This window comes from Anser brachyrhynchus, assembly GCF_964034855.1.
Source record: "Anser brachyrhynchus genome assembly, chromosome: 14".
NCBI lineage: Eukaryota > Metazoa > Chordata > Aves > Anseriformes > Anatidae > Anser > Anser brachyrhynchus.
In genome coordinates, this window is record NC_137709.1 from 16,133,469 (window position 1) to 16,153,032 (window position 19,564).

At 42.1% G+C, this 19,564-nt stretch overlaps 1 protein-coding gene and 1 long non-coding RNA gene across 49 annotated transcripts in view; one reads left to right on the forward strand and one right to left on the reverse strand.

The window, feature by feature from the left end:
- Positions 1-19,564, reverse strand: part of TENM2 (teneurin transmembrane protein 2) — a 1,469,731-nt gene that overhangs the window by 122,694 nt on the left and 1,327,473 nt on the right. For 47 of the 48 annotated variants that reach the window (XM_080555516.1, XM_080555559.1, XM_080555513.1 and 44 more), the window contains one exon: positions 893-1,015. In XM_080555516.1, the coding sequence (XP_080411642.1) occupies positions 893-1,015 (123 nt within the window). Of the gene's footprint in view, positions 1-625; positions 768-892; positions 1,016-19,564 lie in introns of those variants that run through there. The other variant, XM_080555554.1, reaches the window with a different exon arrangement.
- On the forward strand, positions 1,023-5,887 carry LOC308177794. Its single transcript, XR_013939409.1, has 2 exons — positions 1,023-1,314; positions 1,558-5,887. It is a non-coding gene; the product is annotated as an uncharacterized lncRNA (long non-coding RNA).

Sequence of the window (19,564 nt, forward strand, 5' to 3'; positions counted from 1 at the left end):
CACCCGCACAGCACACCAAGGCCTGGCAGGGGCTTTGAGTAACAGAAAGGTTACGTTCTGTCTTCTTACTGCTGCTATTCCAGTAGCAACCAGGGGAAGCCTTAGTGCTATGTAGCAAAGAAAAGACCTCAACCCCACTGTTAAAAAGCATTCAATTTAAATGATTAAAATCTTTTTCATGAAAACAAATTTTTGTGGTTTTTAATATATATTTTTTTTAGTTTAAGGAAGTACTTGTTTCCAGATTTTTCCTCATTCTTCTAATTGCCCTGTCTCTTAATTCTCTACTAGCACACAGTTTTCCTTCAGGAAAAGAAAAAAAAAGAAGAAAAAACAAAACAAAACACTGGTTGCCTACTTTGCTCATACTAAAATCATGGGACAGCTTATTTATCATGGGTCAAGTTCTGCTGCCCTTGATGTCCTTTCTTTACAATTACAGCTGAGAAAGGAAAAAAAAAAAAACAAAAAAAAAAACAAAAGAGGGATTTTGTCCTGGTTGTAGGTTCTTGACCTCTCCCAGGCAGTACGAGGTACTTCTCCCACCGAGTCATGCTGTTTTTCTTCCTCGGAGATCTGCAAGCTACACCTGGCAACAGGACATATAGTACCCAGTAAAATGTACCTGGATTTTTGACTGAGCCCTTCTTCGTTAGCATCGTAGGGAGCAGCACTGCATTAGCAGACGAGGCTCTCGGACTCACAGGCTTTTATGCGCTCGTGCCCGGAGGGACAGAGCAAGAACAGCTGTGTCGGGCAGCAAACAGCCAGAAGCGCTAAGAACAGCCTTAAAAAGATTTCGCACGCACCTCGCTGGGAGAACACGTCCCAAAAACCGCCCGGAGGACGAAGCTGGGAGCCCGGAGCGGGAGGGCTGCCGCCGCCAGCTCACCTCTGCCTCCAGATGGCATCGTCGCTGCATCCTCGGCGCCCGGCAGGCCCGGCCTCACGCCGTTGTTGAAGGTGTGCCCGTCGGCGGGCTGGAGCTGCCAGTTGAGCCCGAGCAGGTGCATCGCTGCCGGAGACACAAAGGAGGGAGCAGTGAGGGCACGGCGCACGCGGACGGGTGCCGGGGGGAGGCTGCGGCGGGTTTCGGGCAAGCCGCGTTTGGAAACCGCCGGAAAGCCGCTTGGCCCTGAGGGATGCTAACGCACCAAAAAAAAAAAAGGCAATAAAAATCAAAGCACCAAAGCAAACCCCGACGACTCACAGAAATGTGTTCTGTTCTCCACCCCCCTACCCCGGTTACCAGATCTTCCAAATCACTGAAACACAGGAGGAAAGCTGCTCACAATCCCAGGCACCAAGGCGGAGGTGAGCATTTTGTTCAGACTTGGGCAGCGTGTCCCACCTCTCCGATCTGCAAGCTTGGGAAATGCTCCTTGAAACAAAGCAGGCCTGCAAATACTAACCCAAGCTTAAATAACGTGTGATAAGTTATATATTGATTGTAAAATAAGCCTCAACCCTGCATATACTACTGGCATGCAATTATTTTGTGTTTATTACAACGTATTTAAACCAACAGATTCAATAGCTTTGGTCTTAATTTTGCAGATTACGCTTCCCTGACAAATCCAGGTCTCTGCCAGTCCTTTGCCATCGCAATTTGCTCAAATCCAGTGCATAAAACTCCAAGCTGGGGCCTTCCCTTGGGCTGCATGGCGCTGCAGCCTCCCACTGCCCACCAGCAGACCCCGGGTACGGCCACGGAGCCGCTCGAGATCACCGAGTGGGAGAGAGGCCCCGGCACCGCCTTGGCAAGGACATGAGTTATAGGCACGGTGGCAGGGGCTAATTGAGTAAGTCCTGTGCATAATGCATGAGACCTGACAGGTCTGAATCACTCAGCTGGCGGATTTATGTGCATCTTCACTTTGTATAAACAAGCTACCTGAATACATCTCCATACTTCCATCGTATTATCACTGTGGCATCCTCCCAACAGAGAGGAGTGGGGAAGGGAGGCCTGGAGAGACCACAGTGCTGTTTTTATTCACTTTATGGCCACCACCAGCACTTTTCCTGTTTACACAGCCTGCCCCTACCACAGGACATGGCATTTTCGGGGATACAGTACAGTGGTGTTAGAGCAGACACACTGCCAGTTTTGTTACCAACAATGTAATTATGGGGACCCTTAAAACTGTTCACTTCTGCAGTGTCAGATGCGCAGATCAGCAGGTATTTTGCATCTCGTTACAAGCCATTGAGGAAGAGCTGGTGTGGGCACAAATGGATTGTCAGTGGCAACAGCCAACGGATCAGACACTCAGCGTCAGGGATAGGTAAAAAAAATGTTACTGCAGGAATTGCAATTCACAATGCTCGAGACATCATGCATTTAAGTTTACATACTTACTCTTAAAAATGAAGAAAACAAAAAGAAAGTGCCCCTACCACACAATCCATCTACCCCAACAGGAGAACCCCCTCGACACACAATCTACGCTGAGTTCAACATTTTTGGCAGAAGCAGCTGAGAAGCAAGACAGCTTTCCTAACGTCACCTGCCCTTATAGACCTACCTAAAGACCAAGCAGCTATCCAAGAACAGTAACTAAAATGAGGAGACAATGTGTGTGAAGAGGGCAGTTGCCAGATTAAGCATTCATGCTGAATTTGCAGTATTTTTTCTATTGGGAGGGACAATGGAAAACAAAGCATCTGACTTTCAATAAACCAAAACCAACCAACCAACCAAAAGTATGAACCGGAAAAGAATGTTTAGCTGAGTAACTACTCCAAATTTACTTCTAGGGAACATTTCAGAACTCCTGGAAAATAAGACAAAAAGTTAAGTGGGATCAAATCTTTTACTCAATCACAACTTCTTTGCTTTGCCAAAATGAACATTTTAAAGGGTTTTCAGTCTAATCTCAAGCAATTAATTGTCTTTTCAGCATGGCAAAGCTTGAACAACAGGCAGGTCCCATGCTTTTGCAGGCTCTGCCTGTCAAGAGAGTGACGGCACTGGTGCAGCGGAGGCGAGGAGTGTGACATCTTCGTGCTGCAGCAGCTCCCTGAGGCGCAGGTCAGCTGGGCGACTCTCTTAAGCAACAGGAATTTCAGAGCCCCCCGATGAAAACAAGTCATAGAGAAAGAGACTTTTGTGTTTTATACTCTGAGCGTGTCTATTCAAAGTTGCAATTATTTTTTTATTGCAAGCGTAACCACAAACGTGGGCCATTTGCAGAGATGAAGTTCTGTTGCTTCAGGTACGAACCATTCCTTACAACATGGAGATAAGGAAAACATAACCAACAATCTGTTCAAGAGAATTATAGTTGCTAACTTATAATTACCAGGTAAATTTATACAAAGAATTAAGAAAGATGTTATTAACATGGTATTAAGACAAACTTTGATCCACCTGCTTCCAAGTATGCCACGATCTCATTAGGAGCTCCACCGCTCTGTGTTTTAATCATAGATGCACGTTAGGCAGGCGCAATTACAGCTCCTTCCTCACGGGGCAGGGATTTGCACGTCTGCTGCAGTTCCCTGCAGAGCCCAAGAAACACCGAGGACCCGGCACACAGCTCACCTACCCATCACTGGAGCCACGGGCTTCCCCGTAAACAGGAGCATGGAAAGCACGCCCCAGGGGCCGGTTCATACCCCGAACAGCCAGCCCCGACAGCAGCCAAGCAGCTACAACAAGGAGCTACCTACTCTCTCCTGCTGCAGAATGGCGTGAGATGGTGAATTTCTATGATTAACCTTCTGCTCTGTTAATCAAACAAAACCGCCTCCAGCAAAGGAATAAGTGGAAGCCCATTTAATTAGAAAGACTGGGATCCACTCAGAACCCGAGTGCATGTGTATCAGAAGGAAAAATTGGGCTTGTGAATTTTGTTTCCATTTCCTATTGTAGTTTTGTATGTTTGCTTGCTGTTTCAGACTACAGCTAAGTAATCTGCGATGCTGTGACTTGGCCCTCATCCCTGACTCCACTCATTGTCAGGCCCTGACCCACCTTCTGCTACGCACGCTCCCCAGCCCAGTGTGTGGCTGGGTCCACGTGCTCAGAAACACCCCGAGGTCTGACGGTCGGGCTGACAGTCGGCACGGCTCCCAGATGCCCAGCAGATCATCAAGATGAGCACTGAGTCTCCCAAACAGCCCACTTAAACCTACTACAGGAGCCCCACGTTTGGCTTACAGATTAACCCGTAAGGGAAAAACACATCCCTCCAAATTTAAAACACAAGTGCCACTTCATGTTATGCATACCATACATTTATAAAATATATTTCAAAGAGCACTCATGTATGTTTAGCAGGTATATATCTCTAGCTGTTTGTTTTTTCCCTCAATGTTTAAGCACATGTTCCAATTTCTTACTTCGAATACCCGATTTTTAACCACGGAGTTTGTCCCAGTTTATCTGGTTCATTTAACACTAACACAAGTAACTCAGATTGAATCGTGCATTTATATTCTCCAACAATAAGACAATAGCAACACATGAAATTAAACCATTGAGATTTAAGGTAAAAAACAAAAAGAAAAAAAATCAACCTCACCCCAGCAACACAGGCACCTACACTGAAAGCACCTAAAACTGGAAGCTAACCCTGCATGCCCATCGAGAACAAAAGCAGAGAACTACTTTATCACTAGAGGTGGTGGAGCTGTCAAGCACCAATCTAAGACTTACATAAGATAGAGGTTACCAGAGTGAATCACACATTATTTTAAGAAATCCCAAAAGGTACACAAATCCACAGAAAAATGTCAAAATTTGCATGAAAAACTTTCTTGAATGTTCTCTAAGACTCAGCAGTGGCTCAAATTCATCTTTCGTTCAATCTTCTCTCTTTCTCTGGCCACACACCAATACTCACTGCAGCCAGAGGTCAGCCTAATGGGCATTCTCCAGGCTCAGAAAGCTCTCTGTCCTCCCTCCGTGCTCTCCTGACTATCCCAGACCACGCGTTGTTGAAATGAGAGACTGGGTGTCTGCCAGTAGGCAGGACACAATCAGGTTCTGCACTTGGACCTTCACTCGGTGGGACTCCTGGAAAGGAGAAATACAGAGATCAGTGGTCACCGTGCTTCTGTTCCACCTGCATCTTCCCAGACAAGGACTGGGAGACAGGCACCACGGCCTTTGTTAGGAAATTCAGTATTCCCTCAGGGACTCCGCAAGTTGGGAAGATTACAAAAGTGACCAGAAAGCAGAGTGTTTCCATGTATTAACTTTCCAACTTGCCATGCTTACTGAACAGCCCTCAAGCACCTCACCCTGAACTACTGCCTTCCAAAACGAACCCATCAACCTATACGACACTCCATCAGCATACATACAAGGCATGATATTTTGTTACCTGCAGCCTCTTCTCATGCGAAGAAGAAATTGGTCTACATCATGAACAACGTTAGAAAACGAGCACCAAAAGCACATTTGCTTTATGTAGGTTATTCTATCAGAGGGGAGTGGAAACACTAGAAGCTTCTTCTCTCACCAGTTAGGAGATGAACAATGAGGTAACTCGTTATTCCAGTATACTTAATTAGTCTTGAGCGACATCAGTGTGATTTCCAAATCAGGCCTAATGAATCACAGACAAGATGAAACGAAAGGTTCCTAATCATTCTTAGCAGCATGTAATTTTATAGTGTATATGTTTAAAAAACTATCTGCACATCCATTTTTTGTTATATTACGGTGCATTAAAACACTCTACAGATTATATAGAATAAAAAATGGATGTGCAGACAGACATTTGTACACACATTATAGAGCACTAAAACCATATATGGGCCATGTAATTGCACAAAGTGAAATACACTTAGCATTTTACACTTCTTGGCACTTACAGATGGGTTACCCAGATAACTTGACAAGAATAAATGTATTCCAAAAAAAATAATAAAATAATTAATAGTTACTGCATGCATGAGTATCTTGAGGAGTGATTACCCTATAGGCTTACTACTCAAGGAATGCAGTAAATACCAGGCTACAGGTTCCACGAGCTGCCAAGAGAGCACAACTCCATCCTCCTCTATCCAAAGTGACCTTACAAACACCATCTCAGTAAAACCTAAAAACGCGGTGCCTCACTCTGTGACATAAGCAGAAGGCAACAGAGCCAGACTGTTACTTCTGCTTCTGCGCTCTTTGCAAGGACGGTGCTTGCTGTGTTCGAGGGGAAGGCGCAGTGCCTCCCTCTGTGCCGAAACGCCAGGCATGCTCGCTCTGCTCACCAGGGAGACGCGGCAGGTACGGCGCCTTTCTGCAATCACAATGGAGAGCAAAGTTGACTTCAACAATCCTACACATAAGAAAGCAATCCTCAGGCATAATTTCACCCTCAGCATGTAAACCCTCTTAGACAATAAATTGTTTAGGATGGGGTTTTTGCTTTATGAAGCATTTCTAGCCCGAGAAGCATTTTATAAAAATACCGTAAAGGAGCTATGAATGGGTGCATTGTTATAATCAGCAGCAAAACGGCTGCTGGGATTTATTAATTGCTTTCTTTTGAATAAATGTTATTGAAGATGAAAAAGGAAATGGAAGAAGGGCTCTAAGATGCTTGTCACTGTGTTCATAAGGAAGAAATAGGGGGACTCAAAAAACACATTTTTTTTAAAATTGGCCACACACCCCCTCCAAGCTAACTCATTTCTTTCCTCACATACGTAAGTAAATTGAAAGGAATGAATTTTCAAAGCACAGCATGAAAGATATGCCCACAAATCCCATTAGTGGTAATGTGATTTGTCTGCTTATCTGCCATGCGGTGCTTTGAAAGTTCACTCCTCTATGTCCAACTTCAGCCCTTCTGCTTCCAAACACTTGAAAAGCTTACACGCGCTTGTGATTGCTTTTGGGGGCGGTGGCGAGGAACAGGAGAGGACGAAGACCTGGCTCCCAGCTCCAAGGCTGGCAAGAGGCAAGCAGAGCTCCAGACTGCGGGACAGCACTTGTACCTTGGCTGCTTCTTAGCTGCCCGCTCACCGCTCTGACTGGGACTGAGAAAGAACTTCCTTCAGGCTGACTTTTCTCTTTTCAGCCCTCCTTATTGAAATGTTTTGATTTCGTGCCACTTTCCAAGAGAACTTTTTTGTCACAAGAAGGATAGCAGCATTGCATGCTACCTTCAGAATCTGGAATCTCACAACAAAGACCTTAAAAGAGAAGCAGGGTACAGTGCACCATTCATTTATTCTCGTGACAGGCTTTAGATTGTAGAGAGCACAGAAAACTGGCACAAGATTAATCAGTTCCCAAGACTGTATAAAATGAACTTGCTTCTTATGGCAATTTTAAGAGCCGAGGCTGCAATCTTTTTGGTCTTGCATCTGAACTAGATGCTTGTAACTAATAAGAGAAGTGTTTATTTTTATTTACCTAATATAGCATCTTTCAGCCCGGAAGGTCCCAGATCACGTTACAGAATATCCCCTTCACCAGCATTGCCAAAACACTGCCACTGTTAAAAAGGGCTTAAAATAACAGAAAGGGGTGCTCGTGACAAAAACACAATGGAAACCCTCATTTTTCAGAGCAATTGTGAGCATTTAATGTTAATACAAAGCAAATTGAATCCAATTCTAATTTCACACCTAAAAGACACTGCTATCATGAATAAGGTACTCAGCTCATCTCTATTCTTCTTCCAAGAGAAGGAAGAACCTGGCTGAGACTCGAAACTGCCGTTTCAAGGAACACAGACCTACATATACTCTCTCAAATCACTGATGCATGCACTTACAAGAATTATAAAATACATCTTGAATAACTGCTTTACCTTTAATACTAACTGTAACTCCAAGGCATATCATGTCAAACATTTATTAGACTACTTTCATCTTTCAAAACTGCAACCGCCCTAATCTCTACAAACATGTTGAACAAGGTTCTCATAATCAAACTTGTCCAAAGCACTCAGACCTTGACTCAACCTCTGATTGTTATCCGTACTGATAAGAAAATAGTATTTAAGTTTATTATTCTTTTGCATGCATTAAATGAAATTGAAACGTGTAATTATGAGCAGCCAGATTTCTGTCCTCAGTACAAATATCACATCCCATCACAGACTATATTCTTCCCTCAATAGAAATAATACAGAACAGACTGTTTACAGGACTGTAAAACATGGCATGAATGATAAAACTTAAGGTTTTAGTCTCTACATAAAATAATTCTTGGATTCAGAAGTTTATTACAAAGAAGAAAAAAATCAGAAGACAGAAAGCAAACATGATTTCTTCCCCCAAAGCTTCTCACTCATTTTCAACATTATAAACTGTTTACACTTCTTTCATGATACGCTTCAAAAGGAATTTATAAACATTGCCCAACTTGTATCTTGATATTAAGATAAAGGTTATAGATTATATTTAGCATCTAGGCAGAATTAGACTTTATATGTGCCTTGCAAAGCTGACATTATTAATGTATTTTGAATTACAAGTCCTACTGATTCAGAATAGAATCATGTATGAAAATTAAATATATAGTATTTATTTATTATATGTCTTATACAACCAGACGGGCTTTAACTACTATTCTTTTTTTTTTTTTTTTTTTTTTTTTTTAAATCTAGAAACTTTTTAAAAAGAAGCAATTTGAAAATTGAATTTTAGTTAGAGCAGCCTTTGGACTCTTCTCACAGGGGCACCCCTACAGCCCCCCCACCTCCGCTACCACAACCTTGCCACGGAAGCCCAAAACAATTTTTGAGAAAGCTTGTTTTCCATTCCCCTTATGTGATTTCTATTAACCGTTTCCCATAATGGGTTTACTATAACTGAGATTATATTGTATTTTTAATCTTACACCTGTCTTATTCTTGGCAGATTTCCACACGTGAGGCTCGCTTACTTCTCCTTCACAGCACCCAGCAACGCAGGACTGGCCACCTGCCCTCCCGCATCCATGCCTTCTCAGCTGCAGTCTAGAAGTCTAGATCAGGCAAGAAAATGCAAGCTGCAAGTGAGGACAAGACTGCAGAGAGATCACACTAATATGGAAGTACATTAAAAAAAAAAAAACAACAAAGAAATCAATGACAAATTTATATGGTGCTGGGATTTTAGTTTTAGATCACTTTGAACTGCAGCAATATACGTTTTGCAATCACTGTGTGGGTGGGTGTTAATACAGGATTAGCTGCTGCATCACCGGAACATCCCATTTCACAATTTCAAGGGCCAATACAGCACCGAGGAGAAGCTTGCGTAACCATTTCAGTCCAGAGAAACAAACACGAGAGTGCAACAGTCTACATCAGTCCATGTCAAGCACTGTGCATAATGGCAGATAATTAAATGTAATTTGGCCACCTAAGTTCTGATTCATCTAGGGAACACCCTAATATACGTTTATATACTTAATTACATATTAGTGATTTTTATTACTTTTATCTTTTACACATGAAATTGACTTTTATAATACGAGTTTTTAAGAGGCTAGCTCAATTTGATCCTCTTCTTGATATAACAAAATCCACAGAAGAGACGATAAAAATCTGTGTTACAAATGGAGCTGCTGTCCACAACAGCAAAATGGAGCCAGCTTATTGTGCAGAGCATCCGATACACGATCATCTTAATGAAGCTTTGTGCCTTGCATACAAAGTGGCGAAGAAGCCAATTCCACAGCCTGAGGTCAGCAATGCAGAAGGCTCATCACCAGTCAGTTTAGAGCTGTTTAAAATCAAGGCCCATTGTAATCAAGGTCAAAACTGTCACTGACTTCAGGGGAGGGAGCTTTACTTTAAAACTCTTCTGTTTAAGTATCTCAGACTGCAAATATTGTAACCATGGCTGAAAAAATGGTGTTTTCTACAGGCAACAGCAACGCAGCCCATAAAATATTTTATCCTCCTAAGTCAACAGTTTAAAGTGCACGGTGAATCGGACATGAGAGGTAAGGCGTTAGCAAATGCACTGCTGTATACAATTAATTAATGAATCAGAGAATAAAATATGAGCTAGATTAAACACCCGCAAAGACATCTGACCCCAATGATAAACTCAATTACATATACTTTATAAGGCATAACTGAATTATGTTAAATGAGCAATAAAATAAATTTTAATCTAAATGACAATATTACTTAACAGTACCAATTAAGTAACCAGGGCTTATCCTTCAAAAACAAGATCACTTATGATGCGAAGGGCAAAACGCAGGATGTAGTAGCTAGAACTACCCGTTAGCAATTAGCAGCTAGCACGCAAGTTCTACTTTTCTTTTTGTCTGTAACACTGGGATGGCCAGCAGCCAAACCAGGATTACCTATCTTTTTTCTTTGACTGAAGGAACAGTAAATTATATACTAAAACAAGCAAGCAAACAAACAAAAAAAAACCACCACCCTATCTTCAAAATCCATCTAGCACTTCAACCATACTTTTCACTATTAAATTTATTTTCCTTTTATTTTTCAGAATTTCCTTCATCTCAGAAGCAGGTATCAAAGCTGCTCCTCAATGACTTATAAGAAAAATGACAAGAAACTCTGCCGTGTCACTGTACCTGACAAGTTTCTGCAGCCTATTTACTTTCTTTCACAATACTTCTAATATTTAAGTACCCAGAAAGTGCTACAGTAGAGATTTTTTTCCTATTAGTTTCAATTTGAGGAAGATGCATTTGATTTTATGGTCTAATAGAGAAGATCTGCTTCTGTCTACTGCAAGTGGCTATCCATACTAATTAGTGAGAAATAAAATACACATGACCTTTATTTAGTAAGGATATGAACAGAAATTAAAATCAGGACACTACCAAACTTGTCCACAAATCTCTACAAATCTCACCTTCTAGAACGGCTTTAAAGAAATCTGTGGTAACACAGAGTTATTTCACCAATTTTCAATTTAAGTGTGATTTTGACATTTTAATGACTGCATTCTTTTAAAAATAAACAATGGTATTATATGAGTGTCATGTAAATGCAACTCAGGGTTGTCACCGGTTCATAAAGTTATTTCAGAAAAACTGTTGACATCCTATGTTTTTTGCAGCATTTACATAAACTGCAGCTCTCAATCCATTCTTGAAAAGTAAGTATTTTAGCATTTGCATTCAAGTCCTCAGAGGTGAATTTTCCATTCATACACAGGGATTAACAGATTTCCATCCCTACACCGCATTACGGAATTTTATGCAAAAGCAGCTCGCCTTTGTAGAGGACCACAGGCCTCTGGGATGAAACAGTCCCTGGAGTACCGCATTGTTAGTGCTCAGGTTACAGAAAGCACCATGAAAAAACGGCTTTCACACTGCGCTTTCTGAAACGCGGTATTACCCAGTGCAGTAAGTAATGAAGCCGAAATGATCAGATATTGTTGGGAACAATACCGCCGGCTGCACCGTACCGGTGAGGTCTGGGAAGGAACACATTATGTTCTGCTGCATATTTCTGAGCCAGACCTACGAGGTTCTTTGAACCTTTACTAAACCAATTTTGTATTTGAAATATTTTCAGAACTTATCTCCCCCATTTTAGCACGTCAGACACAACACACTTGCTCGCTCCCATCGGGAACAATGGGAGGGACTGAAAGAGCAGCGGCTAGGCACTCTCATTGAAAAAAACAGAGGATGCTGCAATAATTGTCCTGAGAGGCTAGACAGGAAACAAGACTCTAGGCTGACAGCTTAGCTCAGCGTGAACTCTCATTTTTCACATGGAGCTAATTAAAACCCAAAATTAGTTAAATATGGAAATGACACTTGCAAGCACTTTAGCTGAATTCTGGCAAAATCCCTCTAGAGTGCTGCGACACTACCTGCTGCTTCAAAACTCCCCAACTGAATTTCACAGTTAAAAGGCTGAGCAAAGGGAAAGTTATTACAGAGATTTCCAATTCAAAATGTGTCTGTAAAATTCCAAATTAAATTTCATGGTAGCCCTTTCAGTAACTAGGGACGTACTGTGCAGTCCAACGACACGGTGCTCAAGTTACGTCCCTGCATGCATTCTCTGATTATCTCACCTTTAGGCACTGTGCTGGTTGTGCCAGAACCGTGGAGCTCACAAGGACACCGGCACTACAATGCTACAGAGATAAGGCATGTACTGCTACACTGGTAGTTATTTGGAAAGCACGGATGCACAGTGCATAAAGGAATTGCTTTCACAGTTTAACAGCAGAAATCTCAGAAAACCAGAACCCAACAACCAAAATATTTTATGCCTCACGATTTTAATTTAAATTTGTGAGTGCTAAACAGATATGCGGAGAAGGGTCTATAGTGCAATAAATTACCCTGCATATATATATCAATGCTTTACAGGCAAGGTAATAATAGAAAGCATTTCTGCATATTTAAATGGGCATAAAGAACCAAGGGACTGGATATGCATAAAAGGTATGATGACTGACATTAGCTTTTTGACTAAAGCACCATGTGAATTCCATTTGAGTGCACGTGACTTGCCTAGCATGCATAAAAGCAAGGGTATTTGCCCAAGGGCAAATATGATTTCTGAATGCAATTTAACAAAACCCGCCCACAGAGCAGATCATTTTGGATCCATACCAAGGCATTCGGGATAGCCAATCACTTTGAAAACAACTAGAGCATTTTGATTTTATTGTTTTTCCTACATTCCATCCCTTTACCCTTGAGGCAATCCCCTCCCACTGGCCTGCAGCCACTGTTGCACCAACAAATTTCTGTCTCGGAAAGCCAGCAAAAGATGCCACGTAGCATGAAAGCCACTGTTACTCCCAAGTCTCCTGGCAGGGGGTATCGCTGCACCCAGCCTGCCAAAACCTCTTCCCTGGCAGCTAGCTGTATAATCTGCGTATCACACCCAGGCTTTGCTAGTCCAGGGCCTTGAAACCATCTCAGCTTACCCAGCTGGAGGGGATCTGCTGCAGCTGCACCATCAGACCCTCTTATTTTATTGAATTTTGAATATGCTGTTTCAAAGCAATTCAAATGAATTCGCCCAAGGCCTCAGAACAGTAAAACTACTGATACCATCTGCAGCAGGCTTCCTAAATTTGAAGCATTTAAAAGCAGGTGACAGAATAGGAGCTTTCAATGTAAGGACTGACACTTCTGAAAAGCCTGCTAAACAAACTTGGTTATGCCCCATTCTGGCGAGGAGGTAACTGCATGGCTGCCAGCCCAGTTCTCACAATAGCACCAGCAATAATGGGAAGTTCCATTCTGAATTATTTTTTAATCATATATATTTTTCCAAGTTAAAAGGAAGCATTTATTTGATCACCGAGTTTCCTCTATTTTAGAGCATCTACGGGCGTGAAGATAAAGAGCAGAATACGATGAATGTGAGCTGTTATCAAGCAGATGAATTAAGAAATCCAGAAACCAATACCTCGCAGGTTGAGGCCTCCTTCAAGTCGGTGAAATTCCCATGAGGTCATTAAAACACAGGTTGCCCCAAAGGAGAACATCTAAAGGCATGACTGCTCATAACACCCTTCCCCTTCAAGTGGTATTTTAAATAATATCAATTTCTTAATCGTATTTGATATCCCTAACATCCTAGCAGATATCGAAATATATGTATACACAACATCATTTTAGTCCTGCAGGGACGCAAGGACTACAGTAAGACTGCAAGAATACAGTAAAGAGCTATTGCGTCGTGACCCTGGTTTAGAATTCTGCTTCTACAAACCAGCAGAACCATAAATAGCCAAAAAGGACAGAATACAAACAAAACAAAGCAAAAAACTTGGTGCCCAGGGACACACGACACATGTAGCTACACTGCGTCTCCTATGGATTCTGCACTGCCAACATAACCCTGATCTGCCAGCTAGGAAACCACTAATGTTTCCCCATTCATAACACCATACAATTCCTTATCCAGCAAGTGGAGGCAGAAGGTGAAATTCCCCACGCCCACAGCCCAATTAGGATAGCCTGATTGACGGGTACAAGCTTACAAACTCCTGGGACATACACCTGGCCGGCTGTCAGACCAGGAGCTGCAGCCCCTGCCAGAGGAAGCTAAGCGTGGCAGCCAAGTCCCTCGCAGCAGCCGTGTCGGGGTGGCTGCGCTCCCAGCCGGGTGCCTCGCACCGCTCCGAGCCGAGTCTGAGCGCTGGACAAAGGTTTCTGTTGTTTGGGAGCCTGTGTCTGCATGCACAACTCTGCCCGGGGTAATGATACGGCAGGTAACTAGCAGCTACTTCTCGTCTCGGGGATTTAACAGCACCCATATTAGTTGTAAAAGTGACTAGTGTATTTGGGGATCGGTGTTCTTAACAGGAGAAATTATTTCCATCATTTCTTCCCCCCTCATCCTACCTGAACACACCTATGGGAAACTACAGCTCAGCGAGGGGAGGTAGAGGCTGCAAGGAGGAAGCTGGGGAAGAGAACTGCGAGACAGCTTACTCTATCTGTTCAGCTAGCACAAAGTCAATGACTTATGCCTTTTAAAAAAATCCCTGAAGAACTTACTAGAAAGAACAACATATATTCCAATCAACTCGTGAATGTACGGAAGTGCCATACTTCAAATCTGCGATGAACGTTCACTCCCCAAAGTGCTTTATGCAATACTCAGCATGTGACACAAATGTGGCTAAGCACCCCTGGGACAAAACCCAAGGCATGCTTACAAAGGAGACATCCATGCAGACAACTGCTTTTGTCACTAACACTTCTGGGAAAGAATTTACTCAAGAAAAAATGAGTAGTGACTTAAAGGTGAGAAATCAAGACTGAGGATGTTCATCTTCAGGCACTTAATGGTATGTAATCATTCTCCTGTTCTTTTCCCTCCTCTTCCACTCAGAAAAAAATCCAATAAAGTTTAAAAACTTGCATCAAAGGGAAAAAAAAAAAAAAAAGAGCCTGCAGCCTCCCTTTGCAGAGGGAGAAGACAGGAAGGAGCAAAGGGGACTGACAGAAATACATTATTATTTCCATAACCAATAGACCTTCTGCACTACAAGTAGTGTTAGCCTGGGAATTGTGTGCACCAAGCAGTCTTGCTAGAGCCATCTTTGCCCTTGTAGGAACTATTTCAGTGTTCATGCAGCACATGCAACAAAGCAATGTCATCCCAGTGACATAAAAAAGCCTTCACATGCAGAAAGCAAAGGAGCAGAGATTATTCCCAAAGCCAGGGCCAATAAAAGGCTATAGGTTCCCAGAGGCTGCTGAGCCAGGTACCCCCGAGAGTTCACAACCTCGTTCTTAGAGCCATGGGCAAGAACAAGACTCCTAAGATCATCCAGCCTCAGTCTGAACTGCCACCTCATACTGTATTTCTTTGTAAACCAAGCCCAACATCAGCCCTGAAGGGGCAGAAAGTCACTTTCTGGTCCTCAGTGGGAGCTGCACAGTTCTTGCCCTGTTGTGATTCTGGCTTTCTAGACAGTCTAGGCCATTACACAAATTATTTGAGTTGTAAAACTTGAGTCAAGGTGATTTGCAAATGCAAACCTTGAGTTCAATTATGTTTTACCAGTGGATGACACAATTACAAGTAAAAAAAAAAAAAAATACTCTTTATAACTCAACAGTCTTTTCCCCTTGGTTATCAATTTTTAAATACAGGGCAAGAAAAAAGTATGCTTTTGAGAAAATTCTGAGCACATAAATGTCTCAGATCAATTCCACCATACAGACCAAAAAATGTTTCTTTTAATAGTGCAATTTGATGTAATTGGTCTTTTGATTTTTCTTAAGGTCCAGGAAATGCCAAACAGAAAAGTGCACATATTTCATTTCAAGATAAAGACCCAAATTCATCTTGTTCGTGTAAGCCAATTATTTTCAATGTAGTGATTTCAATGTGAAAAAGGAATAATGCAATCACAAATCAAGTTCATACAATTATTTATGACAATCCATCTTCAGCAAATCCTCAGATATAACACAGTGAACCACATGTAATATTTTATAGAATGTATTCAACAAAATTATTAAGTAAACTTACTCTCCTGCCTGTGTTTTAGCAACTTAGCAACCCTTAAAATATCAGAACACGGGGAAAAAGCCTATAAAACCTTATCCACAATAGAAGGTTTGAATTTTTAGAATAGCTGCACCAGCATTGACAGCCATAATTGTGAGAATAAATTTTGCAAAATAGGGCCATGCTGCATACATTTCACCTGTAGCTGCAACCAGTCCTTTAGGTATTTCCTAATTAGCCATATAATTTTCTAGAATATTCACTAGGTCTGTCATGTAAATTCAATGGCAAGGATACTATGGTTTCATTACAGAAGTTATTGAAACAAAAGTAACCCTGAATAATTTCAGTGTTCCGAGACCAGTGTCCCCGTGTGTCAAGGTGTCAGTAGCAGCACCCAACGTGAACGGGAGGGAACAACGTGCCCCATGGCCCTGCATCCTGGGCCTGACGTCCCTCACTGCACTGGTTTTATTCTCTGTGACCAACTAGAGCCAATGAAGTCCACAAATACATTACACCTTAACACGAATCAACTGGAAGAAAACCAAGAACAATGCAGGTTAACTGGAGCTCAGTAACTGCATGCCGAGCAGGGAAATGATATTTATTGCCTCAGGGAAAAATGCACTGGGACTGTATGAAAGCCTTGGGACCTCGTCCACACTAGCTTTAGTTATATCTAGATAAAATGGCAGTAAGTCCTTAGTATTTGCAATGAAAACTGATGTATACTAGTGTGACCCCTGCAGCTTTCCTGTGTAAGAACCAAGAAACAACTTTTACTCTCTGCTTAGGATGGGTCCCACAGCCGTCATCTCTGTGAGCTGTGGGGTACCTCTGGGCCAACAGGTCCGTGTCTGGCAGCGAGACCAAAGGAAGAAATCGGGATAAACTGGGCAGTCTTAACTCAGGATCATTCCCTCTGTAGCTTTTCATCAGCACCTTCTGCGTAATGTGGAGTTAATTTAAACCTTTGAACCCTGAGCTCCGGATTTTGAATATAAAAATTGTCCAGGAAAGCCTGGCTCTTCACCCAGTTACAAACAGGGTGAGATGCTCTCTGCTGGACTTTCTGGGGCTGTTTATCTGTTGTGAGCAAAATAAACGTATTGTGAGGTGGGAACTGATGTGAACTGGCTTCCTTCTAGCACCAGGGTGCTGCCTGCCGCCCCGGCACACCGCAGACCTCGGCTGGGCCCACTCACAAGCCCTTGCACGCAGCCCCACGGCGCCAGCCTGAGGGCGGGCTCTCTGCCCAGCATGGGCCCCGTGATTGGGTGCCGCCTGCACAGCGCTTTCCCTGATTGGGCGCCCTGCCTGCCGAGGCCCGCAGCCTGGCCGGTTCCGGCCGGTTCCGGCCGCACTGCCTTCAGGCGGCTGCCATAAGCTCTGCCACGCTGCGTGTTCCTCTAGTGAGTCGAGTGGCACACTACTAAAGCAGCATTGTAACAAAAAACACTTACTGTAATGTGGCAGGCAGTGCCGGTGGTGCAGTACAGGTGAATGTCAATGCAGTAGACCTGTAAGAAGTTATTCTAGCAACAGCTCGTGTTACATGTGCTCGCTTTGGATTTGTCAGAAATACTGTCATAGGCAGAAAAGAAAAGAAAAGAAAAAAGAAAAGAAAAGAAAAGAAAAGAAAAGAAAAGAAAAGAAAAGAAAAGAAAAGAAAAGAAAAGAAAAGAAAAGAAAAGAAAAGAAAAGAAAAGAAAAGAAAAGAAAAGAAAAGAAAAGCAGTTCCCAGTCAGACACAGCATCTTCACTCGGGTGTACCTAAGGCACTGATGTCACAGGGACTGAGCTGACAAAAAGTCCGAAGACAGAGCCTAACAGGGCTGGTTTTCTTTCTTTTCTTCCCCCCAAAAAGACAAATATGAGTTTCTTGTTGCTAGAACTGTGTTCTGATGGCAGCCTTCATGTGGGCTGGAGATTTGGTGGTTGCCTACTGATAAGGGGGGAGTGAGAGAGATTTCCATCTTCATCATCTACCTTGTAAATTAATTGCCTTTTTGTTATTATTATTTCCCCTTTTGGAAGGTTTCTATATAATAAGGTAAATGAGGTGTTCCTTCATTCACACATTTTGGCATCTAGCTGACGTAAGATACTTGCTGTGACAAAAAATGACAGAAGACGTGGGGCCCAGGAAGAGGAGGACAGGACAGGAGGAAGGGAGGAAGAAAGGCTCGGGAGTCTTGTGTGAGTGCTGCACTGAGGAGGTGGCACACGAATGCTGTGGATTGAAGGCATACTGAATTTGTTAGTAGCACGATACGATGCGTACCAGTGCTGTGGCACCAGAATGCAAGCACTTGCTGAGCAATCTTGAAAGCAGTAAAGATGTACCCAGCTGTTTCAATTCATACACACCAACAAGAAAACTTGTACATTTCTATACTAATTCTGTAGATAAACAATATAAAGCTATCCAAAGAAAGTGAAAAAAAATCTAAGGAGTAAAACTTGGATTTTTTTTCCCCTTGACCATTAATCTAGTTTTATGAATCTGTATGGTGGAAACACAAGTGACTTCATGCAGCTTTGCAACACCACTCCCAATTAATCTATATCAGGTTATAAGGATGGCATCACGATCTCGCTGTCAAGATCCAATTATTGACTGTCTTTTCCAAAAAACATTTAAAAATTTTAAAGTAACTTGAGAATGGTAGCAAACGGAGTTGTCAACAGTAAAAAGAAAAAGGTATTGGTAATATTCACTTATCCTTGTATTTTATCTTTCTTGTCTAAAGTCTTCTAATTATTTTCAGTAGTAATTTACAAATTATTTCCCTTGGAATCAGGCGCAAGATTCCTGCAGATTCTTAAATGAGAAAACACATTTCCACTGCTAACAGTAACACATACAAAACAGAACTAGTTCTACACGTGATAGCACTGAAAGGTGTGAAGTACCAGCTTTAGAAAATGGATGAGTAAACCTGAGGTGGGAAAGGACAGATTGCTGTGAAAGCAGACTAATTTTGAAAGCTTCACTAGTGTTTAGGATCTTCTCCCTCCAAAAGAAAATTAATCCAAATGCAGAAGTAACATGCTGCTCTTTTCCCTTGTTCCATAAAATTCTTTTCATCAAGCTTTACTGGAAATTGAATAAAACTTGTTTTCTTTCCCTCAGAAAAGAGCATTAGTATAAAATACTTAATTATCGCTATAGTTTCCATCACATTAGACTGTACTTGAACTAATTTTATTGTTTAAAGGGAACATCCTGCTAATAGAAGACACTAGACTGATAGCCCAGAACCTAATATTTGCCATTTACTCTCACCATAGGAGCAGCACTGAAAGATTTCCCAAGTGGTCCTGCTCTGAAGGAACTGCTCTTTATCAGTGTCTATTCTGGAAATATAACATACTCTAAATGTGATGTGAACATTTAGGATTCTTTGGAAAGGGAGCGTACTGAATTTTATATTATTCCAACACTTGGTGAAGAGCTAGTTAGTTACATTACCCACAGACACAAATGTTAACACACACACATCTCTCCTCCCAAACCGCCTAAAAACAGGCATGAATTGTCTATCATGCTTTGCTACCTTAATATACCTGAATTGTCTACCATACTTTACCGACTAGCACCATGGTTTCTTTCTGAAACCCAGTGCTATTCTTTTTGTTCTAGTTATTACAGTCTATTTAAATACCACAGA